Source organism: Apodemus sylvaticus, chromosome 23 (genome assembly GCF_947179515.1).
Source record: "Apodemus sylvaticus chromosome 23, mApoSyl1.1, whole genome shotgun sequence".
Classification (NCBI taxonomy): domain Eukaryota; kingdom Metazoa; phylum Chordata; class Mammalia; order Rodentia; family Muridae; genus Apodemus; species Apodemus sylvaticus.
Window position 1 is genome coordinate 28,382,520 of NC_067494.1, and position 26,848 is coordinate 28,409,367.

The following is a 26,848-nucleotide window of genomic DNA, read 5'->3' on the forward strand; positions in this document are numbered from 1 at the left end:
GTGAAGCTTAGACAAAACACCAACAGTACCCATTTTCAAGAGTCATAAAAATAGTCCTATCTCTACACATGTATCATTTATGCAAATCAAGTCATGACTACCTTGTCCTGGGATAAAATATAAGGGTGGTCTCATAAGTTTTATATGGCCTCAAATATAGGACAAATTTAATTTGTAATGAACTACTCATTTATCAATATAGTGGCAGATGTCTTGTCTTTCCACATATTGCCAAGTTAAATGATACTCTGAAACTACAGCCAGGCAAGAGACAGTGCAACAGGGTACGTAGATGTACAGATCTGAAGTCAAATAAACTGGGTATCAATGTAGCAACTACTGTTACCCAGCTGTGTGACCCTGGAAAACTGTTTGACCCACATGGCCTTTAATTTTCACCATTAATCCCAGGGAAATATTGACCACCATTTTCTGCCTTATGCTTTAGCTATGCTGCCTTTCCCTGGGCTTGTGGGAATAGGATTGCTGTCTTCCAGAGGAAGCTCACTGTCTTGCTCATGTTCCTGCTTTTGCAGTTGGATCCAGACAAATGTTTGAAGTGTTTCTTGGCAGAGGTATCTAGTCTCTTCTTGACTGAGTGGACTTATTCTTCGTCGGTTGCTGTTGCACACTCTGGCTCCTGGCCAAGTGTGGAGACTGCAGTGTCCCTGGTAGAAAATGTTGAAGTCATTCACTTGGTATCACAAAGGAATGGTTATAGGTCAGAAGGAAGGGATGCCAGGGGCAGAATTAGGGAAGAATTAGAGAGGCTCTGGGTCTGCACCAAAGAGGCTAAGTCCCTATGGAGTGGAGGTGGGTGGGGAGGAAGCTACTATACACAGGCTTCAGCCAGAGTAAGATTAAGGCATCAGATGAGACTGGAAGAGAGGACAGGCAGACAATGAAGTAGACCTGAGTCCCCACCTACTGTACCACTGGGGTTTCCTGGTAGAGAGTGGTTCTGTGGTTTTAGCCGGAGTCACGCAGAAACAGAGATGGGCTAGAAAGAAAAGCTGAAAGGGGAAGTGGGAAAAGAACTGGGGAGAGGGGCTGGGTCTGCCAATGTCATCCATTCCATCAGTCCCTGTGAGGTGAATTTGATACTATTTTATACCACTAAAGTTCCTACCGCAGAACTTTTGAGGATGCTACCTCTGATGCTGGACTGAGCTGTGATGCTAATTCTTAAGAAAACTGGCTGTTTTTTTTAATCCATTTAAAGAAAAGCTGCAGAGAACGTGAGATAGGCTCAAGGAGCTGGCTCTCACCTTCCCGTTGTTGCTGTCCTATATTGGAGCCTGACATTTGCTACAGTTTAAATAGAGTCAACATTGCTATATTATTATTAGTTAAACTTCAAACCCTCTTAGATTTTTGGCGATTTTTCCTTTCTCTTATTTTCCAACTCAGGATTTTATTCAGAATATTATATTCAATCGTTTTCCCCTGCCTTTTTGAAAACCCTTTGGTTGTGACAGTTCTCAACCATTCTTTTGTATAATGACCTTGGCAGTTTTTAGAAGTAGCAGCTATGTGTCTTATAGAACATCCTTAAATTTGGGCTTAGCTAATATAAGTCTGGCAGTTCAACACTGTGACTGGTAGAAGACATCCATAGAGTCTATTACACACTGGGTTAGCATTGACCCCATAAGGGCAAGGCTGTGTTTACCAAACCTCTCTGCTGCGGATTTACTTGTATGACCTTTCTTACACTGTAACCTTTGGAACTAGGTCACTAATTGCATGCCACACCAGGGAGTGGAGCATCACATTGTCTCTTGCTAAGGGCAAAGAAGATATCCACATTATTTGCAATTATTATGGATGCAGAGTTTTTTTTTCTCCCCATTTATCTTCCTTGATATTTCATTTGTATCAGTATGATCAATTATTTTATAACTGGAATCATATTCCCATACAAAATTGTTGGACTAGTTGTTCAAATTGTTTTGGGTTTGGCCAGGAGATGTCTTTTGCTTGATGTTATTATGTAGTTTTGAGGAGTTTTTTTACTTTTGGAGATTACAATACCCACTACCCAGGATCAGAGTATTTATTTACTGTTTATTCCATATAGCTCTTTTTAAAAATTATTTAATGATTTTCTTGTTTTATTTTGCATGTATGGGTGTTTTGTCTGCACATATGTCTGTGTACCATCTGTGTGCCTGATGCCTGTAGAGAAAAGAGTGTTGAATGCTCTGCAGCTGAAGTTACAGATAGTTGTGAGCCACCATGTGAGTGTCGGGAATCAAAATCAGTGCTCTTAACTATGAGCCCCACTCTAAATCCTTAGTTGATTATTTCTTCAAAAGGGTTCCACTGTGTGTATGTGTGTGTGTGTGTGTGTGTGTGTGTGAGAGAGAGAGAGAGAGAGAGACAGACAGAGAGACAGAGACAGAGAGATAGAGAGAGGGGGAAAAGAGAGATTATAAATCAATATCTGATCTATCTGATCTGATCTGATCTGAGTACTGGGTGTGCTACTGACTGTGCTTGAAGCTTTGGGGTGTTTCTTCTTTATTATACATAACTAGGATATACATATACATATACATATATATATATGTGTGTGTGTGTATATATATATATCTACACATATATATACACACACACATATATATATGTCACACCAACTCCAGTAGATTCTGTGTGACAAGTTCCACAGACTGAGGCATTAGACTTCAAAGGGAGGAGTAATCCATTCTTTGAAGTAGAGTCACTGGCCATAAACTCTTTTCTAAGAACAGCAATGTTTCTTCTCATAGTCATTTACATAATTACAACCTCGTGACAACATGTTAATTTATTTGGCTATGTGTATGTAGATGAGGGTGGCTCTGACACTGTGGTAAGGAAAGTTTAAGTACAGTTTTAAATTGAATTTCCAGAAGTTTTTACAAGGTGAAAGCTAGATGTTAGATAAGGATTACACAGGGAAACTCATTAGGAACTTTAAACTCTCTTTAAAGGTTTGCTGTTAAGTACCAGTGACTCTGTATTCTAATCAGAAAGATTGTGATTGATCCTCTAACTCTGTTACATGGGAAACATTATACCTAATTGATTTTGCATTTCCTTGTGCCAAATGGTTATGCTAATTGTACCTACTTCACTGGATACATCTTTTGAAATGGTAATACTGACTCCTCATGTATAAAAACCCTTGCTTGAGAGCTCCTAAATACATTCAGATTCAAACCGCCTCTGTCCTTGTTTCTGTTTGTCATTCCTGAACCCATGCCAGTCCTTCGGTCGTGATCTCCCCCCACAACGCCCCCCTGCGCGCCTGGTCAGTCTGTAGCATATATACACATATATATGTGTGCGTATGTGTGTGTGTGTTTGTGTGTACATATATATCCACATACAGGGTTTAGTGGCTAAGAGTTTGCTGCTCTTGCAGAGCAGCAGGCTTCAGTTCCCAGCACCCTATAAGAGAAGTCTCACAGTCAACTCTGTTTTCAGTTCCAAGGGACTCTTCTGGCCAGAATCCTCTTCTGGCTTCTGCAGATACCTACACATGAAAATGCTAAAGTATTTAAAACCACATGTAGACATTTCTGTATAAATTCATTAGCTTATGTTAAAGGAATGCTGATATCTTAAGGTCTCATCTCATATTGCATGGCTTATTATAACTTTATTTTTTGCTTTTCTACAATCTCCCATTCTTCCAGTGATGCACTCTGTTATACCATCTGCCATTGATTTATTTATTTGTTTACTTTGTTATACGCATGGGTAACTATTTCAGATTTGTTAATGCATGTCCCATGAGAAGCAGTTTTCTTCTACTGGAGTAGAATAATGCTTACATTCCTTTTCTGAGTATAATTTGAACAGATTTAGATCAGCCCATGACCTCTCAAGGTGGTCCTTCTTAGTATAGAATTATATTTGGCTTTCTTGTTTCTGTAAATATTCTCCTCACAGTCTGAGCCTGGTTTGCATATCCAAATGGATTTGCATGAAGTCTAGCTCCTGCTTGTGCTTGGTTGATAATTTCTGCTAAGAGCTCTTTGTTTATGTGGTCTTGACAAAATTGATCTTAGAAGCTACTCTTCTATTTCTGTGACAGTTATTGACTGAATCTTACTAACAGTGAGTTTTTATTGGTCCTTTAGGAATTCCAAATTTGATTTGTTTAAAAGATGTTGTTGGGGCACATGACAGAAAGGGAACCTGGCTTTCGAGAAATCCCAAGAGTTGTGTCATGGGGACAATGTGGTGTCATAGTTAAGCTAGAATGATAAATCCATTATAATATCAGTATAAAAGATCCACATAATGTCCCGTGGCAATCGATCTGCAGTGAAAAGTCACAGTCTAACCCACTGCCACATGCCCCATGCTCAAATACCAACTTCCTCCCAGCAAATGCCGTCCTTCTGTGCTCCTACTTCACCTGTCTGTGTAAGACCCCAAAAACCGAGGGTGCCCCAGCACACCACACCCCGGAAGGCGACACCCAAATCACTCTCGAGAAACGGTCTCGATGCAATAGCATGAGGATTTCTTTATTTCCAGAATTCTGGGTTCCATAGCCACCGTGCACCACGCAGGGTCAGAGGACTATGGACCACGAGTGCCGAATTGAGACAGCTTTTATAAGTTTATGACAGAGCCCGCGAATCACAAACCAATCATTTCTTAGCATGGAGAGCCCGCGAAATGCGAGCCAATTGATTTGTACCACTCCATAGTTTGTAGGCCAATCAGTTTAAATTATCGGAGCCCGCGCTCAGTGAACCAATTAGTTTCCTATAATGTCTACAGCTGCATGAACTCCTGCTTAGGGATAATGGCGTAAGTTTACAGAAGCAAGATAAGCTTAGCCCATTTTCAGTTACCCTATGGGGCCAGGATCACCTATTCAAGGCCTTTCTGCTAGGTCTAAACAAAGGGCGGGCTCTGGAATGTGACCTTTTACCTAGTTTCTAACAAAGCGAGATAGCATTTTAAACTACTGATTTCTTGGGGGGTCATTAGAATTAGGCTGTATTATTTTCTATCCTTTCATCTGACTTATAAATTACAGGGGAAAAGCCTAAAGCATATGAAATACATTAATATGTCCCAAAGTATATTTTTATGTATAGGGATTGGTCAATTTATAAATACTGTATTGTACTGGTCAAAAACCAATTGCCAAGTTGGATTTAAGATACCAATATCATATAGAATTTATGCTATATATTTTAATATATTTTTAATATATTTTATTATTTTTATAATTAAATATATTAAAATTCTCTATATTTTTATAATAAACATGAATGCTGGATAGCAGAACCATTCTGTTACTCTATACGTAAAGTAGCCATAAATTGAGTTTTTTGCCACAGTGCTTACATTTCAGCAAAAAAAATCACTCTGTTTAAGTCACTCAGCCTAAGTCACTGGAGTATGAAAGTGAAGCTACTCAGAAAGAACAAACTGTGAATGGGAAGTCAGTGAGGAAGGCAAGTGTACTAAACCTGGGACCTCCATGCATACAAGAGAGTATTCTTCCTGTTACTCATAAAGAAATAGAGATGGTGCCACATGAATAAATCCTTAGCACATAGAAGAGTTGGGGAACCTCATTTTTAAGATAGCACCCCTCATAACCAGACGACTTTCTGAGGCCAGCACAGAATTGGGGAAGCTCTTTCTTAGCAGGGCTTCCCTGTCTGCCTGTCATTGTCTGGAGAGTGTCCCTGAATGCAAGTGGCTGGCTTTGTCTGAATAGTGACCTTGTACTGAGTCTCTGCAAAGCTGCATAGCCCAGCACACACAGCACACTGACTCTCAGCCTGCATGGTATTAGGTGTTGTACTATAACCATTCAGCCATTCCTGCTCACTGGACGTCATGGTCAACTATCCCTTTCCGCTCACACCCCTGAAAAGCCCTTATATACCCTATCGCAAGATCAATAAAATAGATTCTCTCACTGCAGTCGTCTCCTGAGATTATTCTGTATATATGACTGTCAACCCTATTCTTAGCCTCTGCTCCTTTTGTCCTCTCAGGCTGGTGGCCACAGTCTCTTGAGGAAAGGAGAGGCCACAAGAAGAGATGAGAGAGGAACAGGTTGTAAATGGTTCTATAGTAGAGCAGGTTGTTGATGAAGGGACTGGTTCCTGGTGTATTTAAACAACAGACAGACTTCCCACACTCAACAAAAGCCACCAGCCCTCTGTAATATGCTGCATCTCTACAATTAACTGCCAACACTTACTAAAAATCTGCAAAGATTTGACTCCAGGGAGTGTGGTTTGCAACTCTCTGGTGCTATTCTAAACCCTATCAATAACAGAGCAAAGGGGCAGCCTGCTTCCTTTCTAGAGAGACACAGAATCCTATAGTTTAACTGAGTGTTACTGGCTGATCCTCAGGATACTTGGCACACCAGCAACTGTCCTTATGTGTTATTCACATGCACCATAATTTTTTGAAATATGAAATTAACTAAAGTAGTAGTGTTGTCAGGGAATTGAGGCTTACCATATATTATCTTCAATCTGTTAAAGGCCTGCTGTTTATGTGCCACACAATGGCGAAATTTCTCTCCTAACAATGGACTGTTAGGTGTACTTAAAAATGTGCCTGAATTGTTTACACGTGAAGAATGGGCTGGATTGAGCAATAGAAAGTCAACTAATAGGAACAGCAATGACATAGACTTGATTAAATGACACTATCTTTTTTCTCTCCAATTCCACATGAGCCCATTTACATTTTAATACACTGAACAGAAAATAATGGAAGGGTCATATTTTTCTGTGATATTAGTAGAGAGAACCTTATGGAATGAAAAAAAAAAGTACTATCAGAGGAAACAAAGCATTCACAGATCCTCAGCCTGAACATGGGTAAGACTGGGCTATTCTGAATCTTATCAAAAATTCTCTCTGGAAAAAGTAGATAGAAAATTTAGCTGCCTAAGCCTTTAAGCCAAATTGAGGGCACTGTATACTTGGAAGCTGGTATTTTAAAAGTGGTCTGATTAATCTTCCTTCAATAAACCTAATACTTAGCAATGCAAAGGAATACGAATGCCACCTACGTCATCTGATTTGTTAATAATACAAAATAATCATCAACCTTTCTATTTCAATCTGAATGACACTGTCTCAAATTGCGTATTGGACATATAGCTCTATCAAAGAAAATGAAGCAGAAGAGAGACAAATACCAAGACACGGAAAGAATCCTCCCCCACCCCCAAGAGAGACATATTTAGTAATATTTTCCAGAATTCTCCCTATTTCATGAGAAAATAAAACACTGCTTATTATATTTGCCTTCTTAATTTGGAGTTAGTCCCAAGGACCTCAGTTTGAAAAAAAAAAGTCAATACTAGCTTTATAAGCACATTGTGTGGGGAATAAATTACTAAAATGGTAACATCCAGGGGTTAACAAAGTTGTTTTACCAGAACTAGAACTAGTATTTCAGTAGAGTGTCTATATTTTGCAACTCGAGACATTTAAAATAGGTCAGTATTATATAAAAATGCAGAACAAACACACATGAAGGTGGTTTGTCTTTGCTATAAGCAGCACACTGTAATGACACTGGTCAAGGCTGCATGTTTTCACAGTGCTACTTGGCAGGGAATATCTTCTCATGCTCATCACCCTGTCCTTGGCTGGTATGGCTCTTTGAATAGCTAACTACAGGGGACTTAGAGAGTTTACTTATCAATGCACTTCCTAAATCTGAATCCAAAGAAGTAGAACCCAAAGCAGACTGACCCAACGATGTTAGTATGTAGAGTATACTACGTAAAAACTATGTGAAATTAGAATTGATAAGTAAACTCAGCCAACTATGCTGATCCATACCCACAACACCACTGCTGAAGAGGCAAGGCAGGATCGTTTCTTCAAAGCCAGCCTGGCTTGCATGGAAAACCCTGTCTCAAAGATGAACTCTCGTAAATAAGAAAGTGAAGCTTATCAAGGAAACCGGAATGTGATGCAAATGGAAATAATACATCTGAAGGAGTCAGGGTTACTTCTGGATGAAGGATTCAGCAGGATGATGAGGCTTAAAGGTGGGGGGTATAAGGGGTTATGTGAGTGTGGCTAGGCGGCGTGGGGGAAGGTGTCCAGGCGGGCCCTTGCCTGGGCATCTCTGCCCCTGAGGGACCACACACACACAGACATGGTATAGAATAGAGTTTATTCAGAATAGGGGATGGGAGTTAGTGGTAGAGAGAGAGAGGTAGAGAGAGAGAGAGAGAGAGAGAGAGAGGGAGAGAGAGAGAGGAGAGAGAGAGAGAGTGGAGGCCGGCCATGACCACGTGGAAGGGGGGGGAAGAGCCCCAGGGGCAGAGAGGTGAGAGTATGTGGGAGAGCGGTGAGCAAAGAGGGAGAGGAGGGGCAAGTAGCCCCTCTTATAGTGGGCCAGATCTCTGGGGCGGGGCATACCTGGCCATTGCCAGGTAGGTATGGGGTGGAGCTTAGACAAAACCCCAACAACATCTACCTCCTAACACCAGACAGAATTTTAAGGATTGAAAATGTACCAGTTGGGGTGAATGCCGCGGACAGTCCCAGCCGAGAAGATTTAGATCCGAGGGGGAACTTTCGGATTTCAGGAAAAGGCACAGGTTCGGCGAGATGACAGACAGACACAACCACACACAGAGGAGGTTTGAATCTGAGTATTTTTCTGTTTTGAGGCATGAGCTTTAAGCTTGAGGGATTGACATTTACATATCAAAAGATGTGTCCAGTAAAGCTGGCACAAGGAACAATTAGCATAACCATTTGGCACAAGGAAGTATAAAATGAGCCAGGTAAAACATTTTCCCTTGTAAAAAATTTAGAAGCTCGAACACAGACAACATCAATCTTCTTGATATAAACTTTTAAAGAGACTTTAAAGGACATTTTGTCAAACTTCCTGAGTCTAAATGAGTCTCCATGAGTAATAAGTATGAACTGTATCCAGAATCGCACCTGTATAAGTTAAGAATGTTGTTTTGGCCAAAGATCCCCTAGGTGGGGTCTGCAAGACAAAAGCAGTTCCTCACAAGCTTCAGTTGAGGCAGCTCTGTGCTTTACACCAACTCAAATGTAAATTCTTTCTAATTTGCCCAAGGCCCACCTGTTGGCAAGGACATTGTATAAGGTTCCTCAAATGTAAATATCTTCTAATCTGAGCCTATTGTCTAAACCAGACCCAAACCCACCTGCAAGGACATTGTATGAGGGTCAAATAACAAAAGAAACTTGTCCTTTTCATGTGTCTCTGGTTAAACAAGCCTCTTCTTAATAACATTATATCTTTTACATTATGTCCAATGACTTATAAGCCAATATACAGTCAAGACACGTGAAATATATTTATACCACTGTGCTAATTAATGCTTTTCATACCATAGTGTCAGAGCCATACTTCATTTATATACTGTTGGGAGGTAAATGTAATTATGTAAATGACTGGAGCAAAGCATTGCAGAATTTTCTGGCTAGTGACTTACTTCAAGATGGATTCTTTTACATCTTAATTTGCTTGGTTTTTCTTAGTCCTAGCTATTAAGAAGGGGGAGAGTTTAGTAGCAAAGCAAATTGCCAAGTGAGATTTTTCGGCTTCTGAATAGAGGTGTTCCTAAAAGCTCCAGGAGACATTTCTCGCCTCAGTCTGCAAAACTTTGTCTCATAGAGTCTATTGGAGCCACTGTGGCAGGTGAAACAAGAAAATCAAATACTTGGGACCTGCCGTCAAAGTGGTGTACGTGAAGGAAGTCTCAAATAAGCACAAAAGTTGTGAAAATGTCCCACACTTAGGTCTTATAGCATCATTAGAGATGTGCATGCGAAAGTTCATTTACTGCATAGTAAAAGCGTCTACAATTTATTGTAGGTGAGCCCATTCCCAATGAGAATGTTTTGAGTTTTGTTTTATTTGAGTAAAGGCTTCACAATGTAATCTCCTCTGGCCTGGAATTTACTATGCAGATCAGTTGAGCCTTGAAGTCTCAGAAATTCTGTAGATTACAGGTAGTAACTGGAGAGAAAGTTGTCTCTGAGTAAAACTTCCCTTTCCTGTACAGAGCCAGAAGACTAAGAAAACGGGAAAGCCTAGGAGCCAGCAGGGTTATCTGGAAGAGTGTGAGCAATTTATCTTGCGAACATTGCTTAGAAACATTGTCAAGGGTCCCAGGTCTCTTTATGACAAACACTGGCAGGCCAGGCTTCTTTGTCATATAGGCTGCTGGTGGATTGAGTGCAGGTACTTCTCACCAGTAACAACTGGAATAATCCAAGGAAGATTAAAACTGGGCTTGGAAAGATACTGGTTCACAGCTCAACGCCCTGCCTTCTGCCTCCTGTAAGATCACTGGGTAGCCCTTGAGCAAAACTGAAAGAGGAAAGGCATTTAGATCCATGTTACACCCTGCTCTTTTCTCAGCTATAACCTGGGGAGGTGAATGTCTTTCTGTCAGATCTCATTTACTGAGTGTTATAACATAAATGCGAAATTGCTAATTATTATTATATTCTTGTCATTAAAATTAAATAAGTATTAGATTAATCTGTAGGACCCCCAAATGGGAGACCCCACTCGAGTCTCGGATCGACGCACACCCAAGGAAGTGCGAGAGACTGACTTGATGCAAACACACGAGGTAGTTTAATGGCGGAGCTCCGGGTCGACACGTGTCTTGTGCAAAGACAGAGGGGCCGACCCTGAAGCCCAGAAACTGGGGGTCTTTATAGGAAAGGCGAGGGGGTTTCGCGAGTTTTTACAAGATTGGGTAATCCATACAATTACATCAGCTGGTAGTAAGTGCAGGTCGGTGCGTCAGCAATGGGGAAGAGCAGGGAAACTTATCTATTGTCAGCAGAGGGGTGGGAGGAGAAGGAGTCCAGATGGTCCCTGACTCAGCAGAGGTAGCTTCCTAATCTTCACGACCCTTAGTTCCTGTAATGTCTTAATGGCCTTGAGGGGGGGCCTAGCATTCTAGGGCTGTCGGGCTTGCCCTGGCCTGCCTTTGTTTCTGGGCCATGAGTGACGCTCCTTTTTTTGTTGTTTTTTCTTATTTGAAGAGTAAAAACTCTTTCAAATCAAGGTGTCAAAGACTAGCATGCATGCATGTGTTCATAGTTACCTATTACATATATAAATCACACCCATATTATAATCAGTAAATTGGTGTAGTTGGAGTCACAGGCTCCAGACACACATTGGTTTCCGTAGCTTGCCTTGTTACCACTTGCATTCGGGAATAATTATGTTCCCCATTCACTTTCCTCCTGAAAAAAAAAATGACCCATTTTGGATAAGTTATATGATCGTCCTAAATAAAGATCAAAATGAGAGCAGTGATTTCATAGACATCCATGAATAGATCCTTTCTTGGTGCTGATGAATGAGGTACCATTTGACAACTACTGGGTTAAGACTGGTCTTACTGTATACCCCCAAAGACCTCAGTCACCTTATTTCAAAGACTTGGCAACTTTGCAGAGTACCTCTGCTTTCTGTCTAATACAATGCTGTGTATTTATTCTAGGTAAGTGGTTTTGAAATGTCCCTTTGACCTTTCTTATTCTTGGTTTTTCTCTTGGAAAGTTCAGTCTGACAAATAGTACTTCAGCAAATTCCACTCCTAACATTGACTTGTCAAACAAATATGGAAGATGGATTTGAGTTATTTGATTCCATAATTTGCATTTTACTCTCAGGGTTGATACATAAGTATCTCTCAAATTTCAACTTCATCTAAATAGACCATTCTAAATAGAGCTCTAGGACTTTCTATTTTTATTCCAAATTCAACACCAAAGTCCAAATTTCTTACTGGTTCTTCTAGATTCTCTAAACTCCTATACTTTCTGATTATCTTAAGCTAGATCGTTGTCATAGTGAATCTATAGAACCATGTCCAGATTTCCTAAAGAATGCTGACGATGTAGTCAAAGTTGATTTTGTTTTCCCCAAATTGTTACATTTATTTCACAAATTCAAATGTTCTTTCAGTTTTTCATGGATATCCATGTCCCAAAGTGGAGATTTTTTAATGTGATATAAAAATCTAACATAACAGCTGCTGTGAAATTAGCTGGCAGCTAAGGAAAGTTTATTCACCTGTGATAGGGGTAGAAAGAACGGCAGGCTTTCAAAATTCTCAACTAACAAATCATGTTATAAGATTTACAAGTAAACAAGGCTCAATCTGATGTAGTGTGAGTTCCCCACCCAGAAATACTTCAGCAAAGCATCTGCTGATTGGCAAATGAGTATTAACCATAATACTTCTGTACTGGCTGGTTTTGTGTGTCAACTTGACACAGGCTGGAGTTATCACAGAGAAAGGAGCTTCAGTTGGGGAAGTGCCTCCATGAGATCCAGCTGTGGGGCATTTTCTCAATTAGTGATCAAGAGGGGATGGCCCCTTGTGGGTGGTACCATCTCTGAGCTGTATTCTTGGGTTCTATAAGAGAGCAGGCTGAGCAAGCCAGGGGAAGCAAGCCAGTAAGAAACATCCCTCCATGGCCTCTGCATCAGCTCCTGCTTCCTGACCTGTTTGAGCTCCAGTCCTGACTTCCTTTAGTGATGAATTGCAATGTGGAAGTGTAAGCTGAATAAACCCTTTCCTCCCCAACTTGTTTCTTGGTCATGGTGTTTGTGTAGGAATAGAAACCCTGACTAAGACAACTTCTAATTCTGGGTTTTCATGTCCACAGAGATGAGAATATTGTAGAATCATCAGCACAAACTTTCAGAGCTAGACATTGTATAAACTGAATTAACATGAATTATAGATCTCCAAAACAGACACAAAATAGGGAGTTTGCATTATAAATAAATACCTGTGGAAAAAAAGAATTCTTTCCATTGTTCTTTCATGATTATTTATATGAAAATTCTTTATTTTCAACACTATTCTGTTTACTCCATAATGTAAAATATTTACAGAATAAAGAAGGGAAACAGAAAAAAAAACTTTTTTTCAGACAGAATATAATAGTTGGTCACAAGTATAAAACAAGCTTGCTTTCTCCAGTGTCATGATCCCGACCAGTGTCTGAAGCCCCTGAAATCACTGAGCATTGGCCTCTGGATATTGCGTATGTAGCCCTGATTGGATTCTTGCTTGTGACCCTGGCAGTGAACTGTTTTGTTGTTACAGGAAATGAAAGCTTGGAAGAAAACTATGTCCAGGACAGTAAAATGGGATTTGTCATCAACGCCATCTACGCCATGGCACATGGTCTGCAGAACATGCACCACGCTCTGTGTCCTGGCCACGTGGGCCTGTGTGATGCCATGAAGCCCATTGACGGCAGGAAGCTCCTGGATTTCCTCATCAAATCCTCTTTTGTTGGAGTGTCTGGAGAGGAGGTGTGGTTCGATGAGAAGGGGGACGCTCCTGGAAGGTAATCTCTCCCTTGAACCTTAAGCCAGACAAATGCCAACTAGGGTTCTCTTGGGCTCCGTGGTTTGGGAGTGTCAAAGATAAACTCACCTAGACAGATAAAACTAAGACCATGTCCCCTTTTGAAAAAGTCAAAATATTCCATGTTTAACTCGAAGAACTCTGCACCCTGCTAGCTACCCTCACACCAAGAAATGACTGTGCTTTTCCTTGAGATGCCTGAGACCTCCCTGAGAGCACTACACCTGGATAGCAGCACCTTAAAAAGCACTGCCCGCATCATCCAGCAATACTATGTTGATGGACACATGCTTTCTTCATGAAATGTTATGCCTATTGCACCTGCTTAATGCTATGTGACAAGAACAAAATCCTATAAGTACATGTTTAGTTCTTAAGAAGAGCTGAGGGTCTGAAGACTTGGGTTTGGCTTGTAGTTGCTTTCAAAAAATTAAGGAAATAAAAAAGATGTGTGTGTGTGTGTGTGTGTGTGTGTGTGTGTGTGTGTTTAATTTTCCGTTGAGTCATTTTACACACAATCTGTTCTGCAACATGTGCTTTGATGCCTTTAGTGAGCTCATACATAGCTGGTACACAGTGAATGTGTTCCATGTCAAGATTAGCTGTATTCATTGACACATATTTTCCTAAGGAAGAGACAATAAGAATGACAGAGGAATTGACAACAGTAGCAGGAAGACAAAAGGCCCTGAGCCTATAGATGTTGCCCAGGGTATCATCCTCCAAGCCCTGCTATCTTCCAGAATGCATTTTATAGACTTTGAGATCCCAAGGGAAACATGCTCTATGATAAGGAGAAACATTAAATTAGTTATGTCTTGCTACATGGATTTCCTTCTCTGGCAGATGAGAGAGTATAGTAGAGGGTCACATTTGTATTGTAAACCCTCCTTCATGATTCCAAATGGCAATAATAATAAGGACGATGATGTCGACAGTGACGATGATGATAAAATAATAGCAATAAGAGAATGCCAAGACACACATGGAATTCATTCATTGTTGAATTAGTGCAGGACTGGAGCATTTTCACACTCAGTAAACACACATTCCCTTCTTAGTTTCCTACTGTTAAGTCATCAGCTTCTATCTAGTTCATCTCTAATATATTTTAACTTTGGAGTCTTCCCCTTGATCCCTTGTCATGGCATCATTTCCTCCTGCATGAAGTTGGTCAACTTCATCCTTCACCTTCTCCCCCAACACCTCCCTTTGGCCTCTAGCTCCTGTTTATAATCTCCTATCATGCGCTCTTGGCCCTCCAGTAATTATTTCAGTTAATCATCACATAGCATGAAGTGCATTCAGCAGGAAGATGTCCTGCTGATGTGATTTGCATAAGGATATCTCAAATAAAAGGCAACAGCATGCCAGGAAGGAATCCTGATGTTTACAAAAACAAAAAACAAACAAACAAAAGTAAAACAAAAATGGGGAGGGGGGACTGTGTTTATTATTTACATGCCAGTACTGGAAGCTCTTCTTCAGTTAGCCTGAATTCTTCCCTTGATATTCCAAGGATTTTTTTTTATTCTTGTTTTTCTTCCAGCATTTGAGACTTTTTAAGAAAGTGTTTTTATATTGTGAAAATTTCAGTTTTTAAATGCTAATGAAGTGTGAACTGGCTTTCTTTATGAAAGAACAAACAAGGAAGTGCTAATAAGAGTCTCTTGTCTTGGGAGAGTGACTTATAAGGATGGTTTAAGCTGGCAGCTTGCAAAGACATCATTGAGAGCTTCTGAAGAAGCACCACATTCTAATATGGAATAAAGCGCAGAAATTAATGAAAAGGAAGAAAAGGGGATGATTTGTATTGAATAGTCATAACAGGTTCACTGACATGCATTCCAAATCTAACGATATTGGAGGTGTAGATTGGTCATTGATCCCCAGATGAGTGTGAGCCACCAGCTCACAATTAGTAGTCACTTAACCTTGACCCAGAGCTACATCTGAAGTATTCTGATAAGCTTCAGAAACAAGGGTGATAATAAGTGCTACCCAAAAGCCAGAGCAGTCAAAAGATAAATAATGAATTCTGGGAACACTAAGTTTTTTTCTACTAGGTAAGGGGAAAAAGATTCTTTAATTTCTATAAGCTGCTTTTCTTTCAGGAAACTGCTATTTGTAGAAACTTTTAGAATCTGGGTGAGGAGGAGCCTTGAGTTCTTCTATGGGTGATAGAACACATCTGCACATCAAGAAAGTATAAAACAATGGCAGTAAATGCATAGTTATTGTCTAGATAAGTATGTAGGCCAAATAAGAGATTTCCTAAACTAAGGCAGGCTGATAGACAGTAGCTGCCCATAGTGCTGAGAATGAGTCTGACACAGGTTCAATGAGAAAAGTATGCCGGAAGGAATGGATAAAGCAGGGGCATCAGGGTGGGCGTAGAAGGCTCCCAGGAAGAGGAATATGTGTTGCTAAATTGCCATCTAGTTCCTTGGGTCAAGTATAAAGAAACAAAGAGGGATGATGGCTCTTGTTCTAGTGCAGCAGGTTAAGATCTGTGCACAGCACTGTGGAAAATAATCCCTCTGCAGAACCAGTAAGCAGAAGTCATGTATAGAGCTTAGGCAAACTACCCTGTTACAGCAGGAAAAAAGAAGACCACTAGATATTATTGGAAATGAATGGCTATCCCAACACCAACATCTTTCTAAGTAGTTTACATAATAGAACTTTCCAGTATACTAATATGCTCCTAGAAATAGAAATATGGATGATCTTAGACAATTCTTCATATGCATTCCAAGTCTTGCCAGTGGGGCTAAGACAAGTTAGCATGTTTCCTTTGGTTTATGAGTAGCAGACATTTGGTGGACCAAAATCAGAAGGCTGGGAAATCTAAGATCAAGGCACCAGTACATTTGGTGTCTGAGAAATGCCTCCTTTCTGATTCATGGAGCGTCCCTTATAATGTTGCCCATATGTACTAGGAAGGTAAGACAGATTTCTCAAGCTGCTTTTGCAGAGAACAAGAATCTCAACTGTGAATGCACCATTCTCATGACCCTATCACTGCCCAACTACTTTGGAGTAAGGGTCTTAGCAAATGAATCTGGAGATGCAGACATTCATCTATAGGATCTATGCATGTGTCCCAATTAGAAATTAGTTTCTGCTCTTCTTATGTTCCAAAATCCATATAAGAAACCCAAAAGATTAGTGACAGTCCTAAGTAGTATAACTTACTATTAAAATGTGAGGCAAGGCTCCAGCTCACACATCCTGATGACAAGTCCTCTGTTCTATCCGTTGTGTTGCCAACTATCCTCACTGTAGCCCTGGAGGAAAATATCTTCCAGTACCCAGAAGATATTTTTGTTGTAGTAAATATCTCTTAAGGAAAAAATAGAAAGATACATAATGCCATCCTTACTACAGGAAGAATTTAGATGTCAGCTTCGTCTTTGCTCATCATTTGAAGCTACTGAAATAGCTGATACCAATTGTTCAGTTCCACAAATATTTGTCTCAATCAGAAAAGAGATCTCTTTGAATGTCACTGTACATAATGATACATTGGCTGGCAAGATAGTTCTAGGAGTAAGAGTATTTGCACAATAAGCAAGAGGACCCAAACTTAAATTCCTAACACATAACAGGAAGAGTTACTCGTAACTGTAGTCCCAACATTGGGGATTAGAAATAGGATGATCCAGGGAGCTCACTAGTCAACCTACTTTGGACATGTTTCCGATTCAGTGAGATGTCATGGCACAAGGCAGCAAGGTAGAGGTTGATAGGAGAAGACATCAGTGAGAGGAGAGGCCCTTGGTCCTGGGAAGGCTCGATGATGCCCCAGTTACAGGGGAATGCCAGGACAGGAAAGCAGGAGTGGGTAGTTTAGTGAGCAGGGGGAGGGGAGATGGGATGGAGGGGGTTTCAGAGAGAAAAGAAGAAAAGGGGATAACATTTGATATGTAAATAAAGAAGTTATCTAATAAAAAGAAAAAAAGAAAAAAAAAGAAGATGCCAGGTATCATCTTCTACACTCTACAAGTGCACATGGGCACTGCTCCAGCATTCATGTGCATGTACCACACATGCATGGAGCGTATACAACGTATAATACACACATACATCACAGGACACACACATTAAACCCTTAACCTCTTTACTAACTAAAAGATCCCTCTTCTAGGTTCCTAGCCCTGCTTGTACTTAGCAAATGGTCTCAGCTTTGTAATACCTCCCATAGTTAAAAAGTCTTTGTAATGAAAGTGGCAACTGAGTATAAAAACAGAATATGAAATAAAAGTAACCAAGCATGGAAAGCAATGTTTTCATGGAGTGTATGAACTGTTACTTGTTCAAAGGATACTACATGGTTTTAAAGAGTTGATCAACTGGACACATACATACATTATTACCTTTTGAAGCATAAACAGAGAAAATTTTTGAGAGTGATATATTATTTAGCAAAAGTGAATGGGATATAAAGAATCAGGAAGTGTCCCGAATAAACTATAAATGTGACAGTCACTGGTGCTGGGATGCGAGGATCCAAGCTATGATTTCTCTTCTCCCACTAAAATCCATTTACAAATAGTCTTTGTTTCCTCCACCCGGGAAATATCTGCTAAGACTCACATGCATTTATTTTCTTTGTTAGATATGACATTATGAATCTGCAGTACACAGAGGCTAATCGCTATGACTATGTCCACGTGGGAACCTGGCATGAAGGCGTACTGAATATCGATGACTACAAAATCCAGATGAACAAAAGTGGAATGGTGCGATCTGTGTGCAGTGAGCCTTGCTTAAAGGGTCAGATTAAGGTAAGGCACAAATGCATCCCTGGCTATTATTTGCAAAGAAGTTCACCACCTTAGCAATAGCAAAGAAAAACATAATTTTTTAAGCAAGATTATCCAGAAAGAGAACATAGATGGCTGCCCTTATGTTTAGCTAGAACTGCAAAGAAAGGTTAAGAGCTAGGCAACTATTAGGTTAGAATATACATTTTTAGACGTTTCGATAGGCATAGTTTGATGATCTTGGTTAGGAACTATGTAAACTACTGAAATAGTTTAAGGTTTTGTTTTAATAGCAATGACAGACTGGGGACTTCCATATAATGTAGGCAGCAAGGAGATGAATAAACAGCGTTAAAAATCGAAACAGAAGCAAGTGTGGAACCAGTCAGTGGGCTTAGTCATCATGGTGGCAGCTATTACTAAGGAAAGCTCTGGGATCTAAAGCACAGCAGGGATTGTGATGGATGTGTTAATGAATTTCATTGTGGCAATCATTATACAATGCACACATATATCAAACCTCCCTGTTGCCCAACTTGAGTTGTAACCAGTAATCTCTCTTAGTCATAGTTCCAGCTATTGTTTAAAGAAGGCAAAAGCCAGACAATGCCAAGAATATGGCTAAAGTGACAATCAATCACAGGGATAAGGAAAACCAAAACAATGCAGATACTGTGAACATGTGAACAGCATTGCCCCGTTCCTACCCAGTACTTCAGTCCTCTTGAAATGGATTATTTTTTAAACAAAGAACATCTCCAATTTTGAATTATATCCAGAGACTGTCAGGAAAGGGGGAGCAAGTAGCTGATAGTCTGCAGAAAACTAGAGAAAATAAATATTGACTATAGGATTTCTTGGTGGTTGTGCTGGAGAGAATGGTCAGTTGAGGAAGGCTTTGGGTCCAGGCTATTTACTCTGTTCTTGATGATGCAGAAAGGAATGGCATCGAGGGAAGGAGCAGGGAGCTGGCAGGCATGAGGCTTGGATGAACTGATATATCTTCCCCAGCTCTCATTTGCTGTGATTCATCCTAAGAAAGCAGACAAGCTGTCACGTAAATGTCGCAAGGCACAGCTGGGGCTGGAGTGGATCTTGTGTGAAGCTCCGGACCCCTTCCTGTGACATCAAGATCCTTCACTCTGCCTGAAAGCTTCCGGGTCAGTCCCCTACCTCCTGCAGAGGTGACTCAAAGTATACTGAGGCCTATTCAGTGTGCTTATGTCCCCTGAGGCCAGAGCCTAGCCTAAGGTTTTCTGAGGAGGACCAAGACGCCTCATAAGAACTGTTAGAAATATTGGAGGTTTGGAACCTTTAGGAGCATGAGGAAGCTGAGAAAAGTTGTCATGGTGGAACAACTCTTGGTAGCTCTAGCCACTTGGTGGGAATAATGAAGTTCTGAGACCAACTGTAATAATTATCTTGCGCTTTCTTGGAGGAAGTTATATTAAAACCAATTGTACTCATGGCAACTAGGTACACAGAGAGATAATGGACACTCATTAGGGCCACCAAGGCCATGGTTAACCCCTTAGGTTGTGGTATTATACTTTGTGTGTGTACCACCGAGGTTTGTGCACTGGCACTTAGGGTGATCATGTGGCAAGGTGGTGGGACCTTTAAGAGGTGAGGCCTATATGTACGTAAGTCATTGGGGACATCACTCCCACAGGAAATTAATAATCATCATTTGTCTCAGGCAGTGACTTAACATGACAACAGTGTGTTTATAAGGTAAGGTCACTTGTGTGCTTAGACTCTTCCACAAGCAATCAGTCTCTTTGTTGTCATGATGTAGCCCAACGAAGTCCCATGAACAGCCAAATAGTTTGGTCCTACCTTACACTTCCAGCCATGAAAGCCATGAACTACATAAATCTCTCTTGTTTATAAATGTTTTGTGGCTTCTAGCATTTTGTCTTAGGAATAGAACATGGGCCAGTTCAGTGGACCACATTCACCAGGGAGCTGATCATTGTCTGGGCAGTGTGGGGTAAAGACTGATGGTTTCCAGTCTATGTAGAGATATTTCAGTTGACTCCACCAGAGCCACCATACATGACCTAACAGCTCTGCTTCTCACTAGGCATCTGCTCTGTGTCTAGATGCAATTCTTTCCCTTGAGGCCATCTGGTGGTATTTAGGAGCATGCCCTTTGAGATCCAGAGGCATCAAACTTTCCCTTGACTATTACTATGAAATACCAGACGAATAGCTTCTTAGTGTATTGGGATCTTTTGTTTGGTTAGTTGCTCTTGGGTATAGAGGAAAAACAGAACATTCGATGACTCAAGTCATATGTGGGAAGAAGAGAGAAGCCCCAGCTCAGTGTCTTTCTGACTCCCTTCCATTCTGACAGACACTAAGTTGGCTATACAGATGACTACTACAGAACAGTTAATGGAATAATTTTATTTTTCAAGGTATAATGTAGGGGAGAAAACTGGCATGAAAGAAAGCCCCTTTCTCAATAATTTACCATATTTCAGATCTCTTTACAGCCCCTCCTTACACTCAGGCCTTAACCGACTGTGATTGGGTGCTCATATAGCATTCATATTTGAATTGTACAATTCAGAAGAAAGGCCTTTTTTTTTTCCTGCCCAATTTCAGAGGCAAGACTGCCTGCATACATCTGTCGGCCTAGATGCTGAATTCTTTCTGAAAGCATTTCTGTGTTACATCCATATGATGTTATCATAGGAGATTCTAGTAATCACGGCTGAACCATTACGGAGTACTCACTCATTATAAATGCAAATATTTCAGGGGCCAATTTTAGAAATATTCTGTACTCTGCAAGACAAAAATATACTGCTTTTAGTAGTACCTGGATGGGGGAGATATGTGTTTGTTTCCCATAAACACCTTGGAATGTAGAGAAACAAATGAAATCTGAATCCCATTACTAAATAATAGCCCTTATATTCTAACACCAGTAATTTGCCGCCTACAAGGTCTAGGATAGAAAGATAGCTCCCAGTAGCCATTGTAAAGAGAGTCAGCCTGAAAAGGATCATAAGAGATGTATTTGTATAAACTGGGAAGTGGAGCTTTAAAAGAAAAGACAACCCCTTCTAAACATCAAATACTATAAATGCTAAGGTAATAATTTCATATCTTTTCTGACAATCCATAAAACTTTATTATTATAATATTTTCTTTTAAGGCTATTAAAAACCTACTTTAGAGATATTTAACTTATAAAAATAATATCTTATGGTGCCAAAGCTTTCTTGAGAGAGCCAATTCTGGACAAGGTAAATAAAATACCTTTATTATTATTTTTTATTGATCTAGTCAGGTCAAATGAGTCTATGCCATACAGTTTAATAGAGGCTATTTAATATAGGTTACTGGTTATAAACATATAAGGGGACACTGAGACAACATCAAGATGAGAAACAGTGTGGCTCCATTCGCTTCCTTGGAATGGAAGGACAATGAAAGGATTCAGAGTCTTGTTGAAAGATCCTCTCATGTACAGTAGGGTAGGAATGGAAAAGATACCCTGTTTTCTATGTTCTTGTCCTTTGTACTCCTTGTCTATCAAGGAAGGGCCCAGCAGAGAGTAGGGAAGAGATCTCACAGGTTTCTTGAACTACACTACACAAGCCTTTGGTGGCACTTTGTTATTGGATGATTCTATCAGTACAAGCAAGAACAAAGGAACAGAGAAAGTGAGATCTGAAGGAACAGGAATGAGTAGGAAGTCATAGGAAGGTTAGAGGGAAGAAGAGGGAAGGGAGAAGGAACAAAGTCTAGGACTCAGATTCACCCAGCAAGTCCTTGTCTAAGTACAATGGATTCCTTACAAGTTACTGGTTGAAGTGATTCTTACAGAGGAGGTGTTACCGGCCCTGCTTTATAGACGGTGGATCTGAGACCCAGAGGGGTTGAGTCCCTTGCTTCTCAGTTCTTGCATCTAGAATGTACCGAAGCTGGGCTGAGAGCCAACCAAAGCTTTATCATCCCACGGCCACATGTTGTTCGACGCTGTTGTTATGTGAACTGGCACGTTGCCTCTAAGTGTGGATTTCAATTTCTAAGCACTGGATTTTCAACAGTTCACAATAAAAACATAAACAGTCATCCACTGTAAATATGCAATGGGAAGAATGTCCAGAATTAAGCAAATAACCTTTTGTGAAGGGAATATGTGTGTGGCGAAGTTTCATAGAGACAAAGGAAAATGCTAGAAAAATGAAGAGATTTGTATAGAACGCTTTTACAGAGCCCCTGCTCAAGGTCTCTCTCTCTCTCTCTCTCTCTCTCTCTCTCTCTCTCTCTCTCTCTCTCTCTCTCTCCCTCTGTCCCCCCCCTCATCTTCTTCATTTAAATGCATCTATATATTGTGTTTCCAAGATTCTGAGTTTTAGATAGAGGTTGGGGTAAGAGATGAGAGTTTCTTCTCATCGTCACATGTTCTAATGAACGTGGTATGCATGGCAAATATGTCCTCACCACACAATGCCTTTTGTTCTGCAGTTAAGCAGTTTTGTTTTGTTTTGTCCAGCCACGTATCTTCAAAACTGGAATAATTTTCCACTCATGATTTTATCTAATCTATTCATTGTATTTTCTACTAGAGAGGTAGAAGTTTAGTTTCAAATGAAAATAGAAATATAAACCTCAGAGAATTGCTTGATTTGAAATGATAGCACCTTATTTAACCCTGTACATCACTCTGAGGGTTGTTGCTGTTATTATTATGATTTTGTTTTATTTTGTTAGTATTTATGTGTGAGCCAAAAGGGCAGAGGCAGGTTTGTTGAGTACCAAACTATAGGGCACATAATACTTTTCAATGTGATATCAGATGTCCATATAGACACAAGGTTGTTTAAAGAGTCCATTAATCAACCCCTTATATTTGCTCCTATCTTGAATAGGGGTATCCCTAGGTGAGTCCCCTGAGTATTTGTGGGTGCACCACTGCAGGATTTGATTTCTCAGTTTTCCAGGCAGTAGTGTAAGAACTTGGAAAACTTATCAATAGAGAAAACTTATAATTTCTAATAATGTCTTTAAAAATAAGCTTATAATCTTGATTCTTTATATTTACACTACCTTCTTCTTTCAACACAGGACATTATAAGAAGTTACTGGGTTGTTTTAGAGCATGGATTGCAAGACTCTGCAGCATGTTAGGGATTTAGATTACCACGTGACTAATGTGTTCTCCAATCATCTTTGCAAAGTGACCCTTAATAACTATTTTTAAAGCATTGTTGTTTCAATGTTGCTTTTCATTGCATACTTTCCTGCTTTTTTTAATTGTTAAGCAGCTCTGTGTATTACAGTAGCTTATACTGTCTAATTTCAGAATTCTTCTCTAAAAAATGTTGCTTATTTGGGAGATTGAATACTCATTCTTGAGCAAAATTATCAAGCAACTAATATGTCTTTGGTTTTCCCTGACAATGTTAAAAACCTGATTAAGAATAGACAGGCTATATGACTCTTTGTATATATGTATATGCATATTTCTACTTCTTGCTGCTGTTTTTTTTGCTGCTTTATACAGAAATAACTATTAAAAAACAATTTTATCTAAAGTCTAAAATCCATGTTATTTAACAGAAAAGTAGAAACATGTGAATATTATACTAGCCCTATACTAATCTCTAACACACTTGTCATTAGCACATTTTAATGTTCTCTGGGGGGAAAACAACTTCAGCCGTGTGATAGAATATAAAATGTGTGTTATGTGAATTCAGTTGCATGGGAGTTTAATAAGATTTACCATCTCCTTTCTGCAATGATGGAAACGTGTAACATGCCCACAAAATTTAAATTCACGGATGTTCTATCACCATTCCTGGTAAAATCTACTATCGAATGAGCTCATGCTATTTTGATCTCAAAGCTTTGTTGGAGGAACTAAAAATCTGAGAAATGTTAAAAGGATATGGAAAGTGGGGTGGATAAATTTATTTAGTATTCCTTTTGCATTAACCTAAATAGCAATATTACTTTAACTTGGAAATGATAGATTAAAGCTGGTTGAACTAATACATAGTATTTTGATATTGGCTGTTACTATTTGACTTAATTAAAATAAGGAAGCGATATTCATTTATTAATTAAAATTTACCTTACTATTTAGAAAGCCATTCTTGTTTGCAATACAACTTTTCCATACCTATTTTGAGTCTAACTGAAGTTATTTTTCAAAAAATACTCAATTTCACTACACTCTCAAAAAGCCATTGGAAAGCAAAATAAAAGAAAAATCTTTTTACATTTCTTGAAAGTATTCTGTCATTTGATTCTTTCTTGCAATTCTAAACTGATGGAATCTCAAGTTCAACACCCCCCCCCATAAAATAATTCCAGATTTATGAAGGCTCAGGTGTCTATCACTTTAAACTCCAGCAATATTTACAGCTGAATTCCGGCTTTACATATGGGAATGTGTGGGTTTTTTAATGTGCTAGCAAAGAACTTCTGCTACACCACATGAGGCAGTAACAGGGTGCAGCCTGTGCCTTCTGCCACAGACAAAGAGAAAACATGGTAAAACATTGGAAGTCACTGTGTCTCGACATTGGGAGACAGCACATGACCTTGATGCCATGGAAGTAAAAAAAAAAAAAAATTGGGCAAGGAGAATCCAAAAGCCACTCTGGCTTCCTGCCTGGAGGCCGTCTCCTGATTGTTCAGCTCCACAGAACACAGAGGTTGGCCATCTTGCTAATTCAATAAGACAGAATCTGAGCTTGGGAAAGTCGAGAGAGCTATACTTTGCAATACAGAGAAGCGAGATGATGGTGCTCTGCAGAAAGTAAACGAACAGTCCCAGAAATCACCACAGTAGCTTCCTTGGGTACTTGAACATCAATCTGCCTGTGAGCATAAGAGTCTATGGAGTCCAAGCAAAGGGCAATGCTCAGGAGAGGAGATTCTCAGAGCGGACACAGCCAGAAACTATTGCGGTTTCCATCAGCCAGAATGGAGATGTCCTCTTGAACATACGCACAATTGGCTAAAGGACTGGAAGAATCAGAAATTATTAATGAGGTTGAAAAGTTCCTAAAACAGACTGGATATATAGCAAATATGCCTGGCCCGTAGTCCATGGGTCAGAGGCATTCTTGGAGAGCTGTAAATGTGGCCTAACACACTTATAGATGAAAGATGACATCACAGGGTCAAAGGTCAGATAGTACCTGTCAAGGCCAAGTTCTAAAGTGGAGAAAACGGCTCTAAGGAACAATGTGGCTGCTAGATATGGTTAAAAATGTCTTAATGAGAGGAAGAGAGGAGAGAGAGAGAGAGAGAGAGAGAGAGAGAGAGAGAGAGAGAGAGAGAGAGAGAGAGGCAGCATGCTGTGCCTTCAAGCATGCATCTGGTCAAAACTTCTTAGTCATTTTTGAGAAATTTGGAACACATAACTCAAACAGGAAGAACATCAAATGTTATTGTTCTGACGTCTTGATAAAAGTAACCTATCTCTAGGTTCAGTTACTCAGCCACATAGAGAGAAAGTCATCAAAAACAATACAACATGAATAAACATGGGTCTAACCTGGGAGGTAGCCAGCCATTCTGGGTCCATCTCCACCTTCCCACAGTGTTGTTGCAGTATATGTAAGGAATGAAAAAAACTTTTTCAGGCAAAAATATATCCATTTTTCTTTTTAAAAGAATTAATAAATGTTAATGTAAATAAATAAGGATATAGTTAAACTTCTGTTCATTTGAGATGGGGTCTCACTATGTAGCTCTGAATCTCCTTGAATTTACTATGTAAACTAGGTGGCCTTGAATTCATAGAGATACACCTCTGCCTCCTGGGTACTGGTATTGAAGGCGTATGTCATCATGCCTGCCCTGCTCTTAGTCTTATTTGTTAACAATGCTACAGAAATAATCTCATCTATAATGTACTCACTTTGTATGAAATTTCTATTAAATGGCTCCCAAACTCAAGATGCAATGAGTTGGCCTCCACTCCTGATCTCTACGCTTGTGGCATTTTCAAACTTTTCCCAAGTCTCTTTAGTAGGCAGGAGATTTTTTTTCAGAGTGATTGTGAAGACAAGTCCTCACCTGAAACAGGAGCTTGTCTGGAGAGCCGACTTCTCGGTAAGCAACACCTTCCTGTCTTGCAGGTCATACGGAAAGGGGAAGTGAGCTGCTGCTGGATCTGCACGGCCTGCAAAGAGAACGAGTTTGTGCAAGATGAGTTCACCTGCAGAGCCTGTGACCTGGGGTGGTGGCCCAATGCAGAGCTCACAGGTAGGATCAGGCTCGCTCGTAACCCTCTTCTCCTGATAAGACTCATCAATCAGCTGTGTCTTCCCACTGCTTCCTTCTGCTCCACACTGTGAAGAGCTTGTGTGGAGAGCTGCAGTGCAGAGCACTACATATGAGCCCCCTGAAGGTCTCATGCCCTGCACTGAAAATGAGGTTCATTTCTACTTGAGTACATGTGAGTAGACATGTGGTAGGATGTTCTGTTTTAGTGATTTTTCTATTTCCTCTTTTTAAAACGTTATTGGGAGGCATTTCAAGCCCACTGAATTTATATTTGCATCATTTCTTGGACATTGACTGTGTGTATATAAGCTGCTACCACAATCTCTAAAGATACCTAGGTAAATGGACACCAGTCCTAGCCTTGATCCTTGGTATTTGTATGCCTTTGTGCATATGTATGTGA

At 40.0% G+C, this 26,848-nt stretch overlaps 1 protein-coding gene across 2 annotated transcripts in view; it reads left to right on the top strand.

The window, feature by feature from the left end:
- Grm1 (glutamate metabotropic receptor 1) overlaps positions 1 to 26,848 on the top strand; it is a 382,764-nt gene that overhangs the window by 313,427 nt on the left and 42,489 nt on the right. For both annotated transcript variants that reach the window (XM_052169478.1, XM_052169479.1), the window contains exons 4-6: positions 13,142 to 13,388; positions 18,030 to 18,198; positions 26,298 to 26,424. In XM_052169478.1, the coding sequence (XP_052025438.1) occupies positions 13,142 to 13,388; positions 18,030 to 18,198; positions 26,298 to 26,424 (543 nt within the window). The remainder of the gene's footprint in view (positions 1 to 13,141; positions 13,389 to 18,029; positions 18,199 to 26,297; positions 26,425 to 26,848) is intronic.